This window comes from Lycium barbarum, chromosome 8 (genome assembly GCF_019175385.1).
Source record: "Lycium barbarum isolate Lr01 chromosome 8, ASM1917538v2, whole genome shotgun sequence".
Classification (NCBI taxonomy): domain Eukaryota; kingdom Viridiplantae; phylum Streptophyta; class Magnoliopsida; order Solanales; family Solanaceae; genus Lycium; species Lycium barbarum.
The window spans coordinates 9,610,929-9,633,594 of NC_083344.1; the positions used below are offsets into that span (position 1 = coordinate 9,610,929).

A 22,666-nucleotide genomic window follows, 5' to 3' on the forward strand; every position below is an offset into this window, starting at 1 on the left:
GTTCCCAATCAGAACTCTCTATCTTACTTTACTCAGCGTTTACATATTCTTTATTGCTTATTCTATTCCACTATTTATCAAGAGGTTAATTGCTGTTAAAACAATTCACTTGCCCCTGGTCCTATATTACAAATTCAATTATTAATGTTTGATTCATATTTTAGGTTGAACACTTCAAAGCAAAAAGTCCGAAAATTTTGTCTTTCAACGCAATTGGAAGGCAAGTAAAATAAGTATACCATGTTTTCCAAGTCTTCTTTCATAAACATCCAAATCCCTTATAATAGAAGTCCTCTCTCATATTATATCATAAAATTTGGCAAAAATCAAAGCACATTATCTGATGTTGACTCTACATTTTAAGTCTTTAAGCAACCAAAATGATATTTTTTACAAAGAAAAATAATAGTATAATTTTGGGCAAGTTACATAAAGAGTTTGAATATAAGGCCTCTCCTTCATACTTGCTGAAAACAGAATAAGGCAAGAAAACAGGAGAGGCTATGGCTTCTTCAATCTCTATCAATATTCTTTTTTCATTCATATTCCTATTTTCAGCTTCATGTGCTGTTTCATATACAATTCAAGATCAATTCTATCAGTGTATTAATCTCCATTCGGACCATTCAATCCCTTTCTCCACAGCTTTCTTCACTCCTACTTTCAATGCTACTTCATTCAACTCTGTCCTTAAATCCACTGCCGAAAATCTAAGATGGTTGGCACCTTCTCAACAAAAACCTCTGCTTATTTTCACTGCTTTGATTGAGTCCCATGTCCAAGCAGCAGTCATTTGCGCGAAAGAGCTAAAGATTCAGCTAAGAGTTAGGAGTGGAGGCCATGATTTTGAGGGCATATCTTATACATCAGCAATGACAATATCAGTTCCCTTTATCTTGCTTGACTTAGCTAAACTTCGCGCTATTAAAGTGGACATTGAGGATAATAGTGCTTGGGTTCAAGCTGGTGCGACTGTTGGTGAAGTATACTATAGGATTTCAGAAAAAAGCAAGACACATGGTTACCCTGCTGGCCTATGCACCAGCTTAGGAATTGGTGGGCATATCACTGGAGGAGCTTATGGTCCTATGTTGAGGAAATATGGTCTTGCAGCTGACAATGTTGTCGATGCTCAGATTGTTGATGCCAGTGGCAGAGTTCTTGATAGATCCTTAATGGGGGAAGACTTGTTTTGGGCAATCAGAGGGGGTGGAGGAGGCAGTTTTGGTGTACTTTTGGCTTGGAAAATTAGACTTGTTCCAGTTCCATCAACTGTGACAGTTTTCACAGTTCCAAAGACACTGGAAACTGGTGCAACAAAAGTCCTAAACAAATGGCAACATGTTGCACACAAGATTGATGAAGATCTCTTCATCAGAGTCATCATAACTCCAGCCAATTCAACAAAGGGGAAGAAAACAGTGCAGACAGCTTACCAAGCATTGTTTCTTGGCAAAACTGATAGGCTTCTTGATGTGATGAATCATAGTTTCCCTGAATTGGGATTGACACGAAATGATTGTGTCGAAATGAGCTGGATTCAATCAGTTATTTATATTGCTGGATATCCAAGTAACATCAGGCCTGAGTTCCTACTTCAAGGGAAGTCATTGTTCCCTAAAGTATACTACAAGGGCAAATCGGATTTTCTCCGTCAACCAGTTCCAGAAACTGGACTTGAAGGGATGTGGAAGTTGTTCTTACAAGAAGATTCACCTTTGCTGATATGGAATCCCTATGGCGGAATGATGGGGAAAATAGTAGAATCTTCAATTCCATTCCCACACAGAAAAGGGGTCATCTGCAAGATATTGTACATAACTAATTGGACAGCTGGAGAATCTGCAGATAAACATATCAACTGGATCAGAAGGCTTTATGAGTACATGGGCACTTTTGCTTCCAAGTTTCCTAGAGAAGCTTATGTGAATTATAGAGATCTTGATTTGGGTATGAACAAAAATGCCAACCCAAGTTTCTTGGAAGCTAGTGTTTGGGGGAAAAAGTATTTCAAGAACAATTATGACAGGCTAGTGCTGGTGAAGACTAAGGTTGATCCTGATAACTTCTTTTGGCATGAACAGAGTCTACCAATCCTTCCCTTCAAAGTTGACAAAGTTTGTTCACTGAAGAATGATTTTGGTTTGATGTCATGTTGAAAGATTTCAGGTAAAAGCAAAAATAAGTTGGCTTTTGCTTTTCATTTGGTTTCATGACCTGTAATGGATTGTAGTAGAAGTTTGAATTGATATGATCAACATTTTCGATTGCTTGTTCAAAAACAATACTAATAATCTTGAGAAAAGATTGACCTGCGTATGAGTTGCTACTGTTAGGTGTGGAATTGGCCAAACAAGTCAATTCTTTTGTTCACATAGTCGTGATGTAAGCGCTTACCTCATAATAGTCGTGATGTAAGCGCTTACCTCATCATAGGAAATTCATTCCTATAAATAGGTAGCTTATGGTTCATTTGTAAGATATCATTAAGATCATTTGCTATACACATCCCAAGAGAGAAAAAATCTAAGAGAAATATTCTTAGTGAAAGGCCTAAGTAAGAGAAGGTCTTTGAGAGAATTTTCTGTGGTAAAATTCTTGAGTGTAATTGGGATTGGGGTTGTGAGGTTGAGTGTTGTAAACACTTGTAATATTTCTTCTTTAATAAGATCTGCAGCAGCAACGTGGACGTAGCTCTCACATTGAGGGTGAACCACTGTAAATCTGTGTGTGCTATTTATTCTTCGCTTACATCACAGCGTAAGTAGGTTCTGTCTAAGGAGGTTGGTATTTAAGTGGTCCAGCTGTGACCCTCCAATCTTTCCTGGGAACCTGCTTACAAAGGTCGGATTTGGGATTTAAATCCTAACAACTGGTATCAAAGCAACAGGTTGTGTTGTGATTTAGAAACGATGGGAGGCGAAGATGGAACGACGCACGACATCGGTAAATTCGATGGTACAGACTTTGCGTTCTGGAGAATGCAAATTGAAGATTATTTATATGGCAAAAAGCTTCATGAACCTCTGAGTCCGAAACCAGAGGAGATGAAGCAAGCAGATTGGGATCTCCTCGACAGACAAGTTCTAGGAGTCATTCGGCTGACGCTGTCAAAGAACGTTGCTCACAATGTGGCAAAGGAGAAGACCACTGCAGATATGATGAAGGTATTGTCTGACATGTATGAGAAACCTTCGGCAAATAATAAGGTATTTCTCATGAAGAAACTATTTCATCTAAAGATGATGGAAAATGCTCATGTTGCTGCACACGTAAATGAATTCAATACCATTGTAAATCAATTGTCATCGGTAAAAATTGACTTCGATGATGAAGTGCAAGCTCTAATTTTGTTGGCATCCCTACCAAATAGCTGGGAGCCAATGAGAGCAGCGGTTAGTAATTCTGTCGGCAGTGACAAACTAAAGTTCAACGATGTTAGGGATCATACCCTTGCTGAGGAAGTGCGCAGGACAGATTCTGGAGAGGCATCGACGAGTTTTGCTTTTAATGTTGAAAACAGAAGCAGAAATTATGACAGAAACTACAACCGAAATAGGGGCAGATCGAAGTCAAGGAATGGCAGGGGTCAATCCAGACCAGGACGAACATTTGAGTGTTGGAACGGTGGAAAACCAGGTCACTTCAAGAAGAACTGCAGGGCGCCAAAGAAGGAGGACAACAAGGGGGCTGGAATCAACGCTGCTACGGAAGACATTGGCGATGCGTTGTTGCTATCGGTTGACAGCCCGATAGACTCTTGGGTGCTTGACTCAGGAGCGTCCTTTCATACCACCCCACATCATGATATAATGACAAACTACGTGGCTGGGAATCTCGGCAAAGTTTATTTAGCCGATGGAGAGCCGCTAGATGTTGTTGGCACGGGAGACATTAATTTGAAGATGTCAAATGGATCGTCGTGGAAGATTACAAAAGTTAGACATGTTCCAAAGCTGATGCGAAACCTGATCTCATTAGGTCAGCTTGATGATGAGGGATATGATCTCAATTTTGGTAATGGGTCTTGGAAGGTGGCGAAAGGTGCTATGGTAGTTGGCCGAGGAAAGAAGATTGGCACTCTCTACATGACGACTAGCTGTCGTGATACTGTTGCTGTGATTGACAACACAAAGAAGACAGATTTGTGGCATTGTCGGCTGGGGCATATCAGCCAGAAGGGGATGAAGCTGTTGGTGACAAATGGCTTAATTCCGGAGCTGAAGACGGTGGACCTTCATACGTGTGAGAGCTGCATTCTCGGAAAACAAAAGCGAGTAAGCTTCTCAAATGCAGGCAGAGAGTTGAAGGTCGAGAAGCTGGAATTGGTGCACACAGACGTGTGGGGACCTACCACTGTCCCCTCTCTTGGAGGATCACACTACTACGTGACCTTCATTGATGATTCAACCAGGAAGGTATGGGTTTATTTTATGAAAAATAAATCTGATGTGTTTAGTGTATTCAAAAGATGGAAAGCCATGGTCGAGAATGAAACAAACCTCAAGTTGAAGTGTTTGAGGTCCGACAACGGCGGAGAATACACTGATGGTGATTTCAAACGGTACTGTGCCGATAATGGGATCAAGATGATGAAGACTATTCCTGGAACGCCGCAACAGAATGGAGTAGCCGAAAGAATGAACCGAACGTTGAACGAGCGTGCTCGGAGTATGAGAATACACTCTGGACTGCCCAAGACATTCTGGGCAAATACAGTCAATACCGCGGCCTTCTTAATTAACCGAGGACCGTCAGTTCCCTTGGATTTCAGAATTCCAGAAGAAGTCTGGAGTGGCAAGAAGGTAAATCTTTCATTTCTGAAAGTGTTCGGTTGCTTATCATATGTTCATAATGATGATACGGCTAGAAGCAAGCTTGATCCAAAATCAAAGAAGTGTTACTTTATTGGCTATGGTGACACCGAGCTTGGGTACCGATTTTGGGATGAACAAAATCGGAAGATCATCCGAAGCAGGAATGTTGTCTTTAACGAAGAGGTACTGTACAAAGACAAGCTGCAAAAGAATTCAGAATGTCAGGACAAGGAATCGGAAATAGTCGATTTGAGGGACTTTCCGGCACCTGAGCCGCAGCCAGGTACAACCGAGGCAGAGGAACAAACAATCCGAGAAGGTGCTGATGAAAGTGCTGATTCTGAAACAAATGAACAGACGCCAATCACAGAGCTGCGTAGATCATCCAGGATCAGGAAGCCGCTTCACAGGTACTCTTCATCCCTCAACTACATTCTACTCACTGATAGAGGGGAGCCGGAATGTTATGAAGAAGCAATGCAAGTCGATAAATCGACTAAGTGGGAGCTGGCAATGAAGGATGAAATGGATTCACTATCGGCAAATCATACATGGGAATTATCCGAGTTGCCAAAGGATAAAAAGGCATTGCAAAACAAATGGGTTTATCGGATAAAGGAAGAACCCAATGGAAGCAAGCGTTATAAAGCAAGGCTGGTTGCAAAGGGATTTCAACAGAAAGAAGGCATCGACTATACGGAGATCTTCTCTCCCGTAGTCAAGATGGTGACTATCAGAACTGTTCTTGGACTGGTAGCAAAGGAAAATCTACATCTGCAACAGATGGACGTGAAAACTGCATTTCTTCACGGTGATCTAGACGAGGAAATCTACATGCGACAGCCGGAGGGATTCAAAGTCAAAGGAAAGGAGAATCTGGTGTGCAAACTTCAAAAGAGTCTGTACGGACTAAAACAGGCTCCAAGACAGTGGTATTTAAAGTTTGACAGCTTTATGAAGAAAGCTGATTTTTCAAGGTGCGAGGCAGATCACTGCTGTTACTTCAAAAAATTTGAAGACTCGTACATGATACTGCTACTCTATGTCGACGACATGCTAATCGTAGGAGCAAACCTACAGGAGATTGATCGGTTGAAAAAAGGGTTATCGGAAGAGTTTGCAATGAAGGATTTGGGAGCTGCAAAGCAAATCCTTGGGATGAGAATCGACCGAAGCAAGGAGGGCATCAAACTCTCACAAGAAGAATATGTGAGGAAAGTTATCAAAAGGTTTAACATGCATGATGCCAAGCCAGTCAGAACTCCCTTGGCTAGACACTTTCGGTTGTCAAAGGATCAGTCGCCGACAACCGAGGATGAGAAGAAGCAGATGGACAAGATACCTTATGCATCTGCAATCGGTAGTCTTATGTATGCAATGATATGTACAAGGCCAGACATTGCACATGCAGTGGGAGTTGTCAGCCGATTTATGAGCAATCCGGGAAAGCAACACTGGGAGGCTGTGAAGTGGATATTCAGATATCTGAAAGGCAGCTCGAGTTCAGCTCTGTATTTCCGAAAATCAAAAACAAGATTGCAAGGGTATGTTGATGCTGACAACGGTGGTGATATTGATAGCAGAAAGAGCACATCCGGGTATGTTTACACCTTCGGAGGTACTGCAATCTCTTGGGTTTCCAAGTTGCAAAAGATAGTAGCTCTCTCTAGTTGTGAGGCTGAGTACGTTGCTGTGACGGAGGCCACAAAGGAAATGATGTGGCTACAATCTTTTCTGCGGGAATTGGATCAGGACCACGAGGGAAGTGTGTTATATTGTGATAGCCAAAGCGCCATTCATTTGGCAAAGAACCCGGTTTACCATGCTCGAACGAAGCACATACAACTCCGGTACCATTTCATTAGATCAGCTTTGGAAGATGGAGCGCTGGTGCTTGAGAAGATCGCAGGGAGTCAAAATCCAGCAGACATGCTGACAAAGGCAGTGACGATAGACAAACTGAAGCTATGCTCAACTTCAGTTGGCCTGCACGAAGTATGAAAGTAGGAAAGAGCTGCTGCATCGATCAAAGTGTGAAGACAAATTAAAATTAGTCTTCAAGTGGGAGATTTGTTAGGTGTGGAATTGGCCAAACAAGTCAATTCTTTTGTTCACATAGTCGTGATGTAAGCGCTTACCTCATAATAGTCGTGATGTAAGCGCTTACCTCATCATAGGAAATTCATTCCTATAAATAGGTAGCTTATGGTTCATTTGTAAGATATCATTAAGATCATTTGCTATACACATCCCAAGAGAGAAAAAATCTAAGAGAAATACTCTTAGTGAAAGGCCTAAGTAAGAGAAGGTCTTTGAGAGAATTTTCTGTGGTAAAATTCTTGAGTGTAATTGGGATTGGGGTTGTGAGGTTGAGTGTTGTAAACACTTGTAATATTTCTTCTTTAATAAGATCTGCAGCAGCAACGTGGACGTAGCTCTCACATTGAGGGTGAACCACTATAAATCTGTGTGTGCTATTTATTCTTCGCTTACATCACGGCGTAAGTAGGTTCTGTCTAAGGAGGTTGGTATTTAAGTGGTCCAGCTGTGACCCTCCAATCTTTCCTGGGAACCTGCTTACAAAGGTCGGATTTGGGATTTAAATCCTAACAGCTACACCCCTACAAGCTAATTTTCATCTCATTTCATGATATGATTTCATCCGACCAAAAAGTCATAACAGTGACTTTTGACTTTCTCATACTCCCCTTCAAAATAAGACAATTTTGTGTCATTCTTAAACCAATCTTTTCTTTTTCATGAGTTGACTAAATCGAATTCCTAGCTGATAGTGAATTATAAATTGCATACGATGAGTAAGTAAGTTTTATAAAGAGATAATGGTTAAAAACACGCCTCAAGTCTCACTTTTTTTTGAGTTTCCTATCTGAACTATTAGGTGTGAGAGTTTCATACCTAAATTATCACAACTAGTTTGCAAAACACACCTCAACTATCTGTTGTTCACTTTTCCTACTTGAACTATCACCAACTAGTTTGCAAAACACACCTCATTAAAAGTGAATAAAGGTGTGTTTTGCAAACTAGTTGGTGATAGTTTAGGTTGAAAAAGTGAAAAGTGAATAAAGGTATATTTTGCAAACTAGTTGGTGATAGTTTAGGTAGAAAAAGTGAACAACGGATAGTTGCGGTGTGTTTTGCAAACTAGTTGTGATAGTTTAGATAGAAAATTCTGGCAAGAAACTCAAAAAAATGTGATACTTGAGGTGTGTTTTTAATCCTTAACTCTTTTATAAACCCCATTTGATGAATGCAATTTATTGCTAACATCATCTCCTATGCCTTCGTTACGTGACCGGTTTTAAGTCGCATCTAATGAGATTGGCACATCCATGGAATTTCCGCAAAAATAACATGTCAATGCAATTCCATTTTCTTAACACCATTAGGAGAAATTTTATTTTATGAGTCACATAACCAACACTACTTGTGTGACGCCACTTTACTCTTGACAAGTGGACACTTGCTATTTTTGAGCATAAAAAAGAAAGGCAATGTTAAAGTCCACATTAAATTACCTAGCTAGAAAAAAATTGAAAATATCTTCAAAATCTGCTAATCGAGAATGATACTAACAAAATTGGCGTTAAGGAAATTTTTAGTTACAATGTTCTAAAACCTTTCGTAATATAATTTTTGTTATTGAACATCTAAAATAAATTCTTTCTCTAAATATTATTTTTGTCAAATATTCAATTATAAATATTCAAAATCATTGTATAATTATTTCTATGTATATGTTTATACACAAGTGCACCCGGTTCATGATCATGTGTTCTTAATTATAACTCTTTCAATTTTTTTTGAGCAAAAAAAAAAAAAAAAAAAAAAAGACTAATAGCATATAAGACCAAGTTTTGGAATTTTAACACTAATTTATTTGCAAAAGTTCATTCCTCCATTAGTATAAGAGAAATTGATTGTTACATATTATAAAATAAGAAAAATAATATAAGATGATCAATATATATTGTTATCATTCTCAAATCGTTGATTTTGAAGATATTTTAAGTTTTATCTTTCTTTTTTCTAGCTAAGCATTTTAATTAAGGGAAATATTAACATTGCTTTTCTTGTTTATGCTTAAAACAAGTAAGTATCCACTTGTCAAGTAGTAAAGTAATCTCACATAAATAATGTTGGTTATGTGACTCAGAAATTAAAATTTCTCATTTATAATTTAGTCTATACGAGTAATATACATGTATAGTGGCTAGCTATGATAATAAATATTTTTGAATGAACGGTCAAATGTGTAACTTTCCAAGTATTATGTATATGAGCAGGAATTAAGACGGTCAAGATTTGATGTTTATGAATTCTGAATTAGCATTAAATTCATCACTCGTTTTGATTGTTAGGTTTGCAATTTTATATATATATATATATAGAAGGAAAATCTACATGACATGGCAAACTACTACTATTAATTACATTTAGTAGCTATATTTTGAATTAATTACTTCCCATAGCTAATAATTATATGTTAATGACACTTACTAGCTATTAAGATAAAATAATTAAACACGTGTGTATCCCAAATCTTTTAAGTCAGATACTCTCTCCTCCTCTCTCACTAACGTCTACTTTCTCTCCGGTTCTATTTTGTTCACATAAAAAAGTCACTGTAGTGGGTATTAATTTCCTAATGACATGACATTGCAGGGTCGACATTTATAACCAAACATCATTGTTTACAGTGTCTTTGACCGTATTTTTCATTTGTTTTTGGACAATCTTAATTGTTGCTAGATTAAGAGATTATTCAAAAACAAGAACACAAGTGGTGGCTCAAATCTGCCCGATGAGATGGGTGAAAGTGGATGAGGGTTGTTGGTGGCGGTGGTTGGAGGGTTGTTGGTGGCGGCCAGATCTGTATGGTGGCGATTTGACCCATCTTCTCCGTCTTTTCCGTTTTGCTACAGATCTGACCGGAAAAAGGCAAATTGTGAAGATCTGGAATATTTTCTGTTCAAATTTGCACTCCAAATGATTTGGTCTTTAATATTTTCCGTTCAAATAGGCTTGGTCTTTAACTTTAGGCCTTCAGAACTTACATCTAGCGGTGAATTCATTAATATTTGCCAGATCTGAAAATATTTTTCAATGCCGGATCTGGAAAATAATGTTTCTTTATGAGTGTATTCAATAATGTTTTAGCATACAATCCAGTATATTCATTAATATTTTAGCAAACAATTCAGTATTTGAGGTGTATTTTATTTCTTGTATTTAGTATTTGAGTGTATCTGTTAGATTTTAGTGCAAAATTGTGTTTGGGGTGTATTTTATTTCTTGTTTTTTGAAGGGTATTCTTTTGTATACAGCCGATTTTAAATATAATAAAGTGAATACAATGTAAAAATAACTACAAATGAATACAGTTGAATTGAATACATTTGACTTGAATACAACTTAGTTAAATGCATCTGACTTAAATACAACGAAATTTAACTTGACTACACCAAAATCTGACACAACCGAATTTTGAATACAATCCGAATTTTGAATCGCACGAATACAATCTACTGTAGCTCGCGTCTACTGTAGCTACGAAATGTAATTAGCTAAAGTGTAGCTATGCCTAAAAAATAACCCTCAAAATGTAGTCATTTATGTAAGTTTCCCTATATATAATTGAATTTTTCAAGACAAGTACATTATTTAAGCAAAAGCAACTGAATTCCTCCGAACACATACTATATTGTAACACTAAATTGGAAGTATAACAGTTGTAGTCAAAGCTAGCTAAATTTGTTTTGTCAGTACTTGTAAAATCTTGGGTTAGACAACTTTTCAGTTTGGATCGTCAATGAGGTTTTCTATTGCTATGTATATTTGACTAATGTCGCTTAATGCATATATACTTTTAACAACGATCATAACTTAATTTGCCTAACATGACACAACCTCCCTTCCTTTTTATTGAGAACTTATAATACTTCTTATTTTACTTTCATTATATATATTGTTGGTTTGAGATAGAATTTAAATGAAGAAAAAATGATAGTGAGAATTCGTGTAGCCAGTGGAACCCTACTTGTTTGGACGGAGTAGTTATTGTTGTATCAGCTTAAGTTCTTCAAAATTACATAATCTCTAATCAGTTTGGATTGCATTTCTATCTCTATGTGAGACCAATAATAAATTGCTTTAGCCATCACAGTTTTAAGATGTCCAAATTCTTATTTTTCATGTGATTCTTTAAAAGTGATAAAATAGTTTCTCATTTTAGATATTCATAAAAAAATGTTTACTCACAATATTTAAGACTAAACTTCACTTTCAAACCATTCTTATTAAAATCCATTTTTATTTCTATGATTTTTTTTTCTACTTTCTGTATAAAAGTACTCAATTATCTAAGAGTAAAAATTTGTGCAATATATTATTTAACAGAAAATCGAAGTACTCTGGATATTTTTTTACAAAGAAAAGGTTACATAGCTACTACTAGAAATTCACTTCCTACTAAAGAAAGGAAATACATTATTACATAAAAGGAGAATCTGCCATGGTCCTTCTATCAATGTCCAACCTTTACACAGAACAATCTCCAGATTTTGGTAAAAAGAATGGCTTCAATAGGCAGAAGGTCCTGGGTTCGAGTCACACTGGAGGGGAAGTGTGAAAACACTATAAATCCTCCTAAATGGGAGGGGGAAAAAAAAATAGGCAGAAGTTCCCAAGAGGCATCCAATATCATCAGCATAAATAATACGGAAAAGGGCCAAAATTACCCCTGAACTTTGAAAAATAGTTCATTCATACCCTTCGTTATACTTTAGGATCAATTATACCCTTACCGTTATACTATGGGGTCAATTATATCCTTATATCTAACAGCTGCCACGTGGCATCATCCTAGCCCTTCAAAATTATTCTCCTCAAATAATTTTTTACCCACTAAAATAACCCAACCCGAATTTTTGTTTCCAGCCAAGGGGTCATGGGTTGGGTCCGTATCACTTTGGCTGGAAAAAGAAAATTGGGTCGGGTCGGGTTGAGTTATTTTAGTGGGTAAAAAATTATTTGAGGGGAAAATAATTTTGAAGGGCTGGGATGATGCCACGTGGCAGCTGTTAGACATAAGGTTATAATTGACCCCATAGTATAACGGTAAGGGTATAATTGGCCCTAAAGTACAACGAAGGATATGAACGAACTATTTCCCAAAGTTCAGGGATAATTTTGACCCTTTTCCGTAAATAATATGTTAGGAAGTAGTATTTACAGCTTAAAGCACTTGTGTACTTTACAAGGCTAGCAAAAATTGAAGGACAGAACAAGTATCCCCTACAAAAAAAACTCTACAGCAAAAATGTGGATCATAAATACTAATTCTTTTTACCTACTTGAATGGAAATGGAGCTATATTCTTCAAAACATATGTTGTTACTTTCTTTCCATATAAGTCCACCAAATGCAAGCTGGAATGGTCCTCCACATTTTTTCTGCTTTGCCCTTCTTCCAGCAAAATTCCAGGCCCTAAGGTCACAAGTGTTCCTGGTATCACCTGTTTCATTTTACCCAAAGTCGAACAGATTCCAAATCTGGGAGGTAAAAGAGCAATGAAGGAAAAGATGGTTGTTGCTCTTCGATTCAGATTTACAAAGAAAGCATCTTAAGGAGAGCTGGAATCCCCTTCTCTGTAGATTAACTTGAGTGAGGCATCTAATGCCACAAAAAAGCAACACTATTTATTGTGTTTAGAGATATTGCCATCTTAAACTACTGTCGGATATAAACACACAAAACTGGAAAAGTATTGCAGTAGGCCACATTCAGGAGCGCATACCAATACTAGAAGAACCAAACATGCAAATATTACAAGATTTAGCGCACAATCCATTTATTTGTTGTCGTCATCATCTAGTAACCTCCTCGTATGTAAGCATTTAAATGGTTCAGCTCATCCCAACGCTCACTTGCAGCAGCACGGACAACATCTCCAATGGAATGTTACACCGTTATCTGGCAAGTGACATGTTGTGTCAGACAAAAAGAAAGAATTGAAAGAAAGCTTTAAAGCATGAGCGTTGTCCTTAGCGTTAACTCCGCTACGAGTCTCGTCGATTAGGACTATGTCGTCCGCGAACAACATACACCATGGCACCTTACCTTGAATTTGCCGTGTCAATTCATCCATCACCAAGGCAAATAAAAATGGAATAAGAGCTGATCCTTGATGCAACCCCATCACAACTGGAAAGTGCTCTGAGTCTCCTCCTACTGTCCTTACCCTGGTTTTGGCTCCCTCATACATGTCTTTGATCACCCTATTGTACGCCACAGGTATACTTTTAGCCTCCAAGCATTTCCATAGGATCTGTCTTGGAATTTTGTCATAAGCCTTTTCTAGGTCGATGAATACCATGTGTAAGTCCTTCTTCCTCTCCCTACACTGCTCCACCAACCTTCTCAAAAGATGGATGGCTTCTGTAGTTGAGCGTCCCGGCATGAATCCGAACTGATTCTCTGAAATAGACACACCTCTCCTCACCCTCATCTCCACCACCCTTTCCCACACTTTCATAGTATGGCTTAGCAGCTTGATACCTCTATAGTTGTTGCAACTCTGGATATCTCCCTTATTCTTGTATAGAGGGATCATTACAGTCGCCCTCCATTCTTCGGGCATCAATGCCGTCTTAAAGATGACATTAAACAACCTAGTCAGCCACTCCAAACCTGTCGGGTCCACGCTCTTCCAGAATTCCCCAGGAATCTCGTCAGGTCCGCTCGCTCTTCCCATGCGCATCCTACGAACAACACCCTTAACTTCGTCAACCTTAATACTCCTGCAATACTCAAAATTGTGACGCCTTCCTATATGTTCTAATTCTCCCAACACAATGTATCTGTCTCCTTCTTCATTCAAGAGTTTGCAGAAGTATGACTGCCATCTCCGTCTAATGAGAGTCTCCTCTACCAATACTTTGCCATGCTCGTCCTTGATGCACTTTACTTGATCCACATCACGTGCCTTTCTCTCCTTCGCCTTGGCTAGCCTGAACAATTTCTGGTCCCCTCCTTTCTCTTTTAGTTCAGCATACATGCGTTCAAAAGCTGCCGTTTTTGCCGTCGAAACCGCCAACTTCGTCTCCTTCCTCGCCATCTTATAAAGTTCTGTATTCTTCCACTTCTCCACCTCATCCTTGCTTTCTATCAACTTCGCATATGCCACCTTCTTTGCTTCAACCTTCCCTTGAACTTCTCCATTCCACCACCAGTCCCCTCGATGCTGACCACGACTACCTGTCGAGACCCCCAACACTTCCCTTGATACCACCCTAATGCAACTAGCCGTCTTATCCCACATACTGGTCGCATCCCCACTACTATCCCAGGCCCCCATATCCTTCAATTTCTCTCCCATCTCCAGGGCACTAATCGTGGTCAAACTCCCCCATCTGATCCTAGGTCGGTCCTCCACGACCCTCTTCTTCCTCGTCATCTTGATCGCTAAATCCATCACCAAGAGCTTATGTCGGGTTGTAAGATATTCGCTCGGAATGACCTTACAATCTTTGTACAGACCTTTATCATCCTTCCTAAGGAGTAAAAAGTCTGAGTATTAGCCACCAAACTACGGAAGGTTACCAAGTGTTCCTCCTTCTTTGAGAAACTCGAATTGGCTATCACCAACCCAGAAGATCTTGCAAAATCCAAAAGTGAGACTCCTCCTCCATTCCTGTCCCCGAAGCCAAAGCCTCCATGCACATCATCATAACCTCCCGAAATAGGCCCGATGTGTCCATTGAAATCACCTCCCACAAATAGCTTCTCAGTAGGCGGTATGCCTCCCACTAATTCGTCCAAATCCTCCCAAAAGCGCCTCTTCTCCTCGTCACCTAAACCCGCTTGCGGCGCATATGCACTAATAATGTTCACAGTGAGTCCTTCAACGACCAGCTTAATCGACATCATTCTATCAGTGGCTCTCCTAACCTCTACCACCTGATCCCTTAATTCACCATCTACTAAAATTCCCACCCTATTTCTATACTTCGACCTACCAGAGAACCACAGCTTATACCCGTCTACCTCCTTAGCTTTAGGACCTACCCGTTTGGTCTCTTGAATACAAGCTATATTAATCTTCCTCTTCTTAAGAATCTTAACTAGCTCTATGGACTTCCCCGTTAACGTCCCAATGTTCCAAGATCCTACTCTCAACCTAGACGCTCCTCTAACCCACTTACCCCTCCTAACCCTCGCCCCCGTCCCCGAACGAGAACTTGACCCTAGTCTGCCATCACTAAGCAAAGCCACGAAAATGAGTATAAACTAATAAATTATTCAAAAGTCTAAAGTTAGCAAAATGTAACTACAAGTGTATGGACAAATAATGGATGTGGCAACCGGAGGTACCAACTCCAGTTGAACTGAACCTGGTTGCCGCCGGAAAACACTGTTCAACGTCCGAGTACTGTTCACACTATTCACTATTGAGTTACTGTTCACTGCCGGAATTCTGCTCACAGAGAGAAAAGGAAAAAAGGAGAGAGAGAGGGTTGACCGGAAAATGGTGCCGGAAAACGTCTCCGGCGATGACGCAGCTGTGTTCTGGCAGCGGCAGAAGCAGCTAAAAAAAGGAAAAAAGGAGAAGAGAAGAAGAAAAGGAAAGAGAGAAAAAAGTAGATCTGGCCGGAAAAGTGGCCGGCGGTACCTGGTCGCCGGAGTTACCTGAACAGTGATGCGGTCTGATCGCCTGAAGGGGTGGCGGGTGGGGTTGAGTGGCGGGTGGGGTGGAGAGTTGGAGGGCAGAGGAGAGAGAAAGCAGAGGAGAGAGAACCATATTAAGTTAGATACTCAATTAGTATTTCTTTTTTAAGCTTGAAAATAATATTTATTTTCTTATAGAAAATTTGTTACATAGATTAAGGAGATAAAAAAAATATCATGATTTTAAAGAAAAAAAAAGACAAGTTGATAATGTAAAGGAAAAATAGGAATTTTAAAAAGTTAATTAGGATAAAAGGGGGAGAACGACTATTGTTCAAAGTTGAGAGGCGAGTTTGATTTTTAAAGCAAAGATTTTCACCCTATTATAATCAAATTTTAATTTATGATAATAAATTGGTTATATCTTTACCATACAACCAATTAATAGGTATGAGAATTTATTTATAGTTACCTAATACATGATTTGATTATATAAATATTTTTTGCGCAGTCGGTGCACAAAAGTTAAGTCATACAAAAACCTAGGAAGGAAGAAATGCAAGACTTTGCAATTCTTTATGTATTCATGAAATAATTAAGGATATGACACATGGACAACTCAGAAGCTAGGGCGTGGCAGTGTTCGTCTAGTCAGCTTTAAGTTAGGAAGGTTTATTTCAGTCGAAAATAAAGGGATTACTTGGGAAGCCTGCTCCGAATCCACCGTCAGCTCGCCCCGAATTCATCACACAAGGATGATCAGACAGCCTTATCCGAAGTCAAGTGTTCGGTTAGGCATCAATGTCTAGAAAGTATAGGTCCCATAGTCCAGCTGACATCGGAGTATCTGTGATCCTCTATGGCAGTACAAATCAACGTGGGTTACGTATGGAACATGTAGATAATGATCATAGTGAACAACGTGATATTAGGGAGCCGATACTTTAGGGTTGTACTATACATATAACCCGTTTCCCTCACTTGTATTCATATGATTTTAACATGATGGGATCCCCTCCAGTGAGTTTTCGTCCAGTATTTATCAATACACACTTAGATGCAAGCCACGAAAGCAATAAAAGTTTAATGGACTGGATTCATTTTCATTGATTACTACTTTTAATTTTTTTTAATCTATACTATATTAAAAACACGAAGGGCCTTTGAAATGTTGATTGCACTTTTTACCCCTCATTAAAAGACTCTACAATTGACAAAACAGTCATTTAATAATTTGCTAATGTTTTAAAATAATTATTTAATTATTTTGTTAATATTTAGACTTTTAACCAAACTAAAATTTGGTTATTAAAATCTTTCCTTCTTTGTAATGTAAACCCAATTCCCCCACCCAATATCACGTATGGCAGTTTTTGTAGAAGGTAAAATTTGTATTTTACCTTATACAGAATCCTTTCTTTATTTGACACATGTCACGTAATTATATATAAGATCATCAATGTTAATTGTCTTAATATTCATGTAATTCGAGTACCTCTGGTGTTCTGCATCTACTCTTTCACTATGGTTAGCAAAGTATTCTTTTTTTTTTCTTTCTGAAAGCATTAGATGTCAAAACTTTGTGTTTATATTTTGAGAACGTATTTTATTCTCCTATTTATATGTTGTAACTCGTAAGCATGTCCGCAGAAGGTTTTTTGGGGCATACAATTATCAATTGACCATAAACTAAATAACAAAAGGAAGATTATTGAATGCAGAGATGAATTATTTTTAACTTTCCAGGTACCAAACAATATTTATGAATTTATTCCAAAGTTTTGCAGGGTTTTGCATTAATTTCACTGTGATATCATTAGTTTTGATATTTTCCAACAAAAGTTTGTTTTCTAAGAGATATAATTTTTCTCCCTTTTTTGTTGTAATAAGGGAAGTAATGCAAGGAAATACAAGACAATCTAAAAGAATGTATTAATGAAACAGAGCATATATATTATTAAATATCTTGTATGAATTATTTTCTTATTCGAATTATGTAACAAACAATTTGATAAAAGATAGGTGATGTAATGACCAGTATAGTCTTTCTGGCATTTTCACCCTTTCCGAGCTAGGTTAGCTCACTTTTGACCCAAGGGGACCGTTGACACTTTTCCCGAGGTGTCTAGATTTGATTTGGGCGACTTTTTATGAAATATTGGCTTTAAGCAAAAAAGAGTTGACTCAAAGTTGACTTTTGGGGGACCTTTTTCGGGAATATGTCGATTCTAAGAGGTCCGGATGGTCATTTAGAACTTGTGTGTATATCTGGTTCCGTTCCTAATGACTCGGATGCATTTTAGGATTTGGGTTGAGAAATCAGAATTGAGGTATCGGGGATTAACTCGGTCAACGAGACCTCCGGTAGGAATTTCGAGGCCACGAGCGCATTCATAGCGTGTTTTTATGTGTGTCTATGTGGTTCGTGAGCAGATGGCCTCGGGAATGAGTCGGAAATTCGAGTTGAAGTGTGAAAACTTGGGAAGTTTTTGGTGCAAGCGGGCACTAACATCGCGGCAGTAGTACTGCTGAAGCGGTCACCCTGCCACTGGAGCGGTCCTTATCATTTGGGCATGACGGCTATAGCGGTCATGGCACCACTGGAGTGGCCATAACGTCGCGAAAGCGGGTGACGGGCAGTGAGTTCATTAAATGGTGTGTTAAAAGCTCTTAGTCTATCATTTAATATTATTCCGAAATTTGAGCTATTTTAGGTAAACAAAGCTTTTTTGGGAATTCGTCGATTCCGAGAGGCCAGGATGGTCATTTAGAACTTGTGTGTATATCTGGTTCGGTATATCTGGTTCGATTCCTATTGCACTCGGATGCATTTTGAGACTTGGGTTGGGAAATTAGAATTGAAGCATCGGGGTTTGACACGGTCAACGAGACCTCCGTTGGGAATTTCGAGGCCACGAGAGCGTTCGTAGCGTGTTTTTATATGTGTCTGTGTATGTGGTTCGTGAGCAGATAGCCTCGGGAATGAGTCAGAAATTCGAGTTGAAGTGTGAAAATTTGGGAAGTTTCTAGTGTTTGGTGCCCGCTTTGGCGGCACCAGCATCACGACAGCAGTACCACTGAAGCGGTCACCCTGCCGTTGGAGCGGTCCTTGCCATTTGGGCATGACCGCTAGAACGGCCTTAGCGTCGCAGAAACGGGTGACGGACAGTGAGTTCATTAAATGAAGTGTTAAAAGCCCTTAGTCTATCATTAATATCATTCTGAAATTTGAGCTCTTGGAACTATTCTTGGGGATTATTGTTGAAGATTCTTGCTGGTAAATTCTTCTAACCGTCTTGCTACTTCATTGTTCCTAATCATCTTAGAATTCCTCTTTCCTTGTCAGTCCCTTAGTAATGGAAGATTAAAAAGGGGTTTTGATGGATTTTATATCTAGGCTGATTAATGATGAAATTGATTGGGTTTTTGCTAGATTATGATATATCTAGGATTGTTAATCATATATATCTATTATTATTAGTGTTGAATTCTTGAATCTAAGAGTTAGGCTCCCAAAATTGGGGGTTGTACTTGAAATTCTAAATTAGGTAAATCCTTGAGTTAATTTAGCAATTATTCATTGGGTTTTGATCACCTGGTGCTTAATTTGATATTTTACTCCCGAATTTCCCATTTTGACCTTGTGGGCCCGGTTTCCCCATATTCTAGGGTTAGTTTTGATCTAAATTGAATGACAGCAATATAGGTATTGATCTTCATGATTTATAATCTAGATTTTGAATATGCCTAGACTTTATTGATCTTGAGGCTCAACGGGGGAAAGCGAAGGAGTGATTATTGGTGTTTGTCGTTTGGCCATCCAGGTATGTTATAACTTACCCTTGGTGAGACTTTGTATAGCGAAACATATATTTAGATTATATTGACGGAGAAAGCATATAAACCTTCGGGTATGAAGTAGGGTCGGATATTGTATTAGGTTGGACCCTATTGTGTGATTGGGGTTAGCCACCCCATTGTGTTGTGATTGATTTGTCCTATTGTTGTGGGCTTGATGCCGCATAGTGATAGTGGATATTGGAGGTTATTGATATATCTTGTTCATGATATTGTGGTGCCCCACATGTTGGCATTTGATTTCGAAAATAGTGTATATATATAACTTGTGTAGTCTTTCATGATATTGCAAGCGTACCCATGTTTGGTACTTGTGATATTGATCTGATTATTCATGTTGACTGATACATCGCACGCATTCACATCTCACATAATATATTGTTGATACATTGTTGATACTTAATGAAACACTGTGATGAGCTAAGCTCCGTTTGCATGAGAGTGATGTGAGTAGTCCGATGGTTGTCCCCGAATTGTGGATTGTGTGCGAGTCATGTGAGTAGTACGATGTCCGATGATTTTCCCAAAATCGTGGATTGTATGATGTGAGGGTCCGATGTCCGATGATTGTCCCGGAATCGTGGATGAGTGAGTATATGGATTTCGCGGGTCCCCCATGCGTTATTCTTCCTGGACGTCGATACTTCCGTCCGAAGTACATGTGTACACTGCATTGCATTGCATTTTTGGCTTATATTGTGATGATCTAGTGATTTACTTGTGTTGTTGATTTCGGATTGGATATATTGAGACTTGGTACACTTGGATTTAGATGCTTCAAACTAGGTGATGACGGATACTTGGTTTTAGTTTATGTTTGACTTATACTTGTTGATTTATCTGTCTATCCTGCTTTATTGTCTGAATTATGTTAGCTATACTTAGTCGGCCGATGATACCTACCAGTACTGTGGTTTTGTACTGACTTGAACTTGCTGCATTCTTTTATGAATACAGAGATTCAGGTTGGGTCTGCTTCCATCTTCCGTGGTTGATAGTCGCCTTCAGTACAACTTCGAGTTTCCAGGGTGAGCACGAGACGTCCGCTGCCTTGAAGACTCCTCTTATTATGTTTTATTTTCCATTCTAAGACGTAGACATATTTGATGTATTATTATATTCCAGACATTTATATTTCCATTCAGATGCTCTTGTCTGGCTTAGACTAGACCCTGGGGGGGTATTTCTTATTTCCGCACTTGCTTTTATATTATATCGTGAGACTTACGTGATTATTCTTTCCCGCTTAATTGAGCTATTTATTTTTGTCTTTATTTTTGTTGGATTGAGGGTTCGCTTACTTAGGTAGAAAAGGTAAGTGCCCGCACGGCTTAGCCAAAATGGGTCGTGACGAGTTGGTATCAGAGCCTTAGGTTACCCGGTCTATAATACAAGAGCATGTCTAGTTAGAGTCTCGTAGATCGGTACGATAAGCTCCGTACTTATTGGCAAGAGGTTATAGGACATTTAGGAAATCTCACTACTTTTCATTCTTTCGTGCTACTTTATTCTAATTGGTATCTGACTCTTATCTGTTCTCTCACAGATGGTAAGGACTTGAGCTAGTATAATCCGAGGTCAGGTGTCAGAGCCCACAGCTATGGTTGGCACTAGAGGGCGAGCGACAGCCAGAGGGCACGACAGAGTTAGAGGCTGTCGGGCTTCCCCAACCAAGGGCAGGGCTCCTGCGGTAGGATAACGGTGCGAGAGATCTTCATTTCCAGAGCCTGAGGATCCACAGGATCGAGACCAGGCCGCGGAGGATGGCGTGGCCCTAGCACGAACACAGCTCGAGGTTACTTCTCTTCAGGCTATGCATGATACTATAGCCAGAGTCTTACTTCATTTAGATGCCCAGCAGGCTGCCACTGGGTTGCTACTCCTGGCGGAGGTTCACAGACCGGAGTTGGGGCGTAGACCCTTGAGCAGAGACCTACTCGAGTAGCACACCCCGCTGCAGCTATAGCTCCCTGTATTAATGCGGTACCCGCTTCTAGTGATGATCTTAGGCCCATGAAGGGTGCTATTATAACCGTGTCTGATCAGGATCTTGTTGGAAGATTCAGGAAGTTAGAGCCGACGAGATTTTCGGGTACTTCTTCTGAGGGCGCTTATACTATCCTAGATATGCCTGAGTTGCTGCATAGGATAGGGATCGTGGAGACCCATGGAGTTGACTATGTGTCCTACCAGGTTCGCGGCGATGCAAAGACTTGGTAGAGGTATTATGTTGTTTGCAAACCTGAGGGTTCCCTTCCCCTGACTTGGACTCAATTCTACTGGGCCTTCCTTAAGAAGTATCTGACCCGATCTTTGAAAGAGGCACATAGGGAGAAGTTTATACATCTTGAGCAGAGGGGTAGGTCTGTGGAGGCCTATGTGACTGCTTTCTGTATCTGGCCCGTTATTCCACTCCTTTGATCCCTACTAAGGCTGACAGGATCAACATTTTGTTGGTGGACTAGTCGGTTCTCTTCAGATTCCCTGCCTTCAGATGGAGGCCATGAGAGCTTCCTTCCAGCCCATCGTTGAGCATGTTTCTATGGTTGAGGGCGCTAAGGCCCGTGCATTTGGTGGTTGTGACAAGAGACCGCATCAGATTGGGAGTTATGGTGGTTATAGTTTGAGGGGCGTCGGTCAGTCATCTAGACTGTATCAGCCATATTCCGGCTGCCCTATGTATTCAGCTTTGCAGGCTTCCCCCAGTGAGCCACCCAGATAAATAGCTCCCGAGAGTTCGTTTTCTCGACCGGTAGGCGAAGTTGTTTCATTCGAGTCCTCAGTTTCAGTTATTCAGCCTCCGACTTCTCTAACCTGTTATTCTTATGGAGAGGTTGGGCATGTTGCTAAGAGATGTCCCCGACCCAGGCGGGATTATCAGCCACCGAGGACTCCAGCATCATCTGGTGGTCGAGGTGGTGCTTCTCAGAGGGGCGGTGCTCAGTCAAGCCGCGGTGGTTCTCATGGTTCTAGAAGTGGATCCCAGGCAGTTAGAAGTGGTTCCCAGAGTACGAGAGGGTGATCTCATACTGTATGTGGTGGGGCCTATTGTTACTCTTTTTCAGGTAGGCCCGAGGCAGATGCCCCAGATGCTCTGATTTCAGGTACCATTTCTGCTCGTCATAGAGCAGCATCTGTGTTGTTTGATCCTGGATCCACTTATTCCTATGTGTCTGTATATCATGCCGTTGGTTGGGATTTTCATTGTGATAGCATAGATATACATGTTCATGTGTTTACTCCAGTTGGAGATTCTGTTGTTGTGGATCGAGTTTATCGGTCATGTTTGGTTACTTTTACGG

General features: G+C 39.7%; 1 protein-coding gene across 1 annotated transcript; it reads left to right on the plus strand.

The window, feature by feature from the left end:
* The first annotated feature begins 394 nt into the window (after window positions 1–394).
* On the plus strand, window positions 395–2,307 carry LOC132605897 (monolignol oxidoreductase AtBBE-like 15). Its single transcript, XM_060319168.1, has one exon. It carries the CDS (start codon window positions 504–506, stop codon window positions 2,157–2,159), a length of 1,656 nt encoding a protein of 551 aa, XP_060175151.1. The 5' UTR covers window positions 395–503; the 3' UTR covers window positions 2,160–2,307.
* The last annotated feature ends 20,359 nt before the right edge of the window (window positions 2,308–22,666 follow it).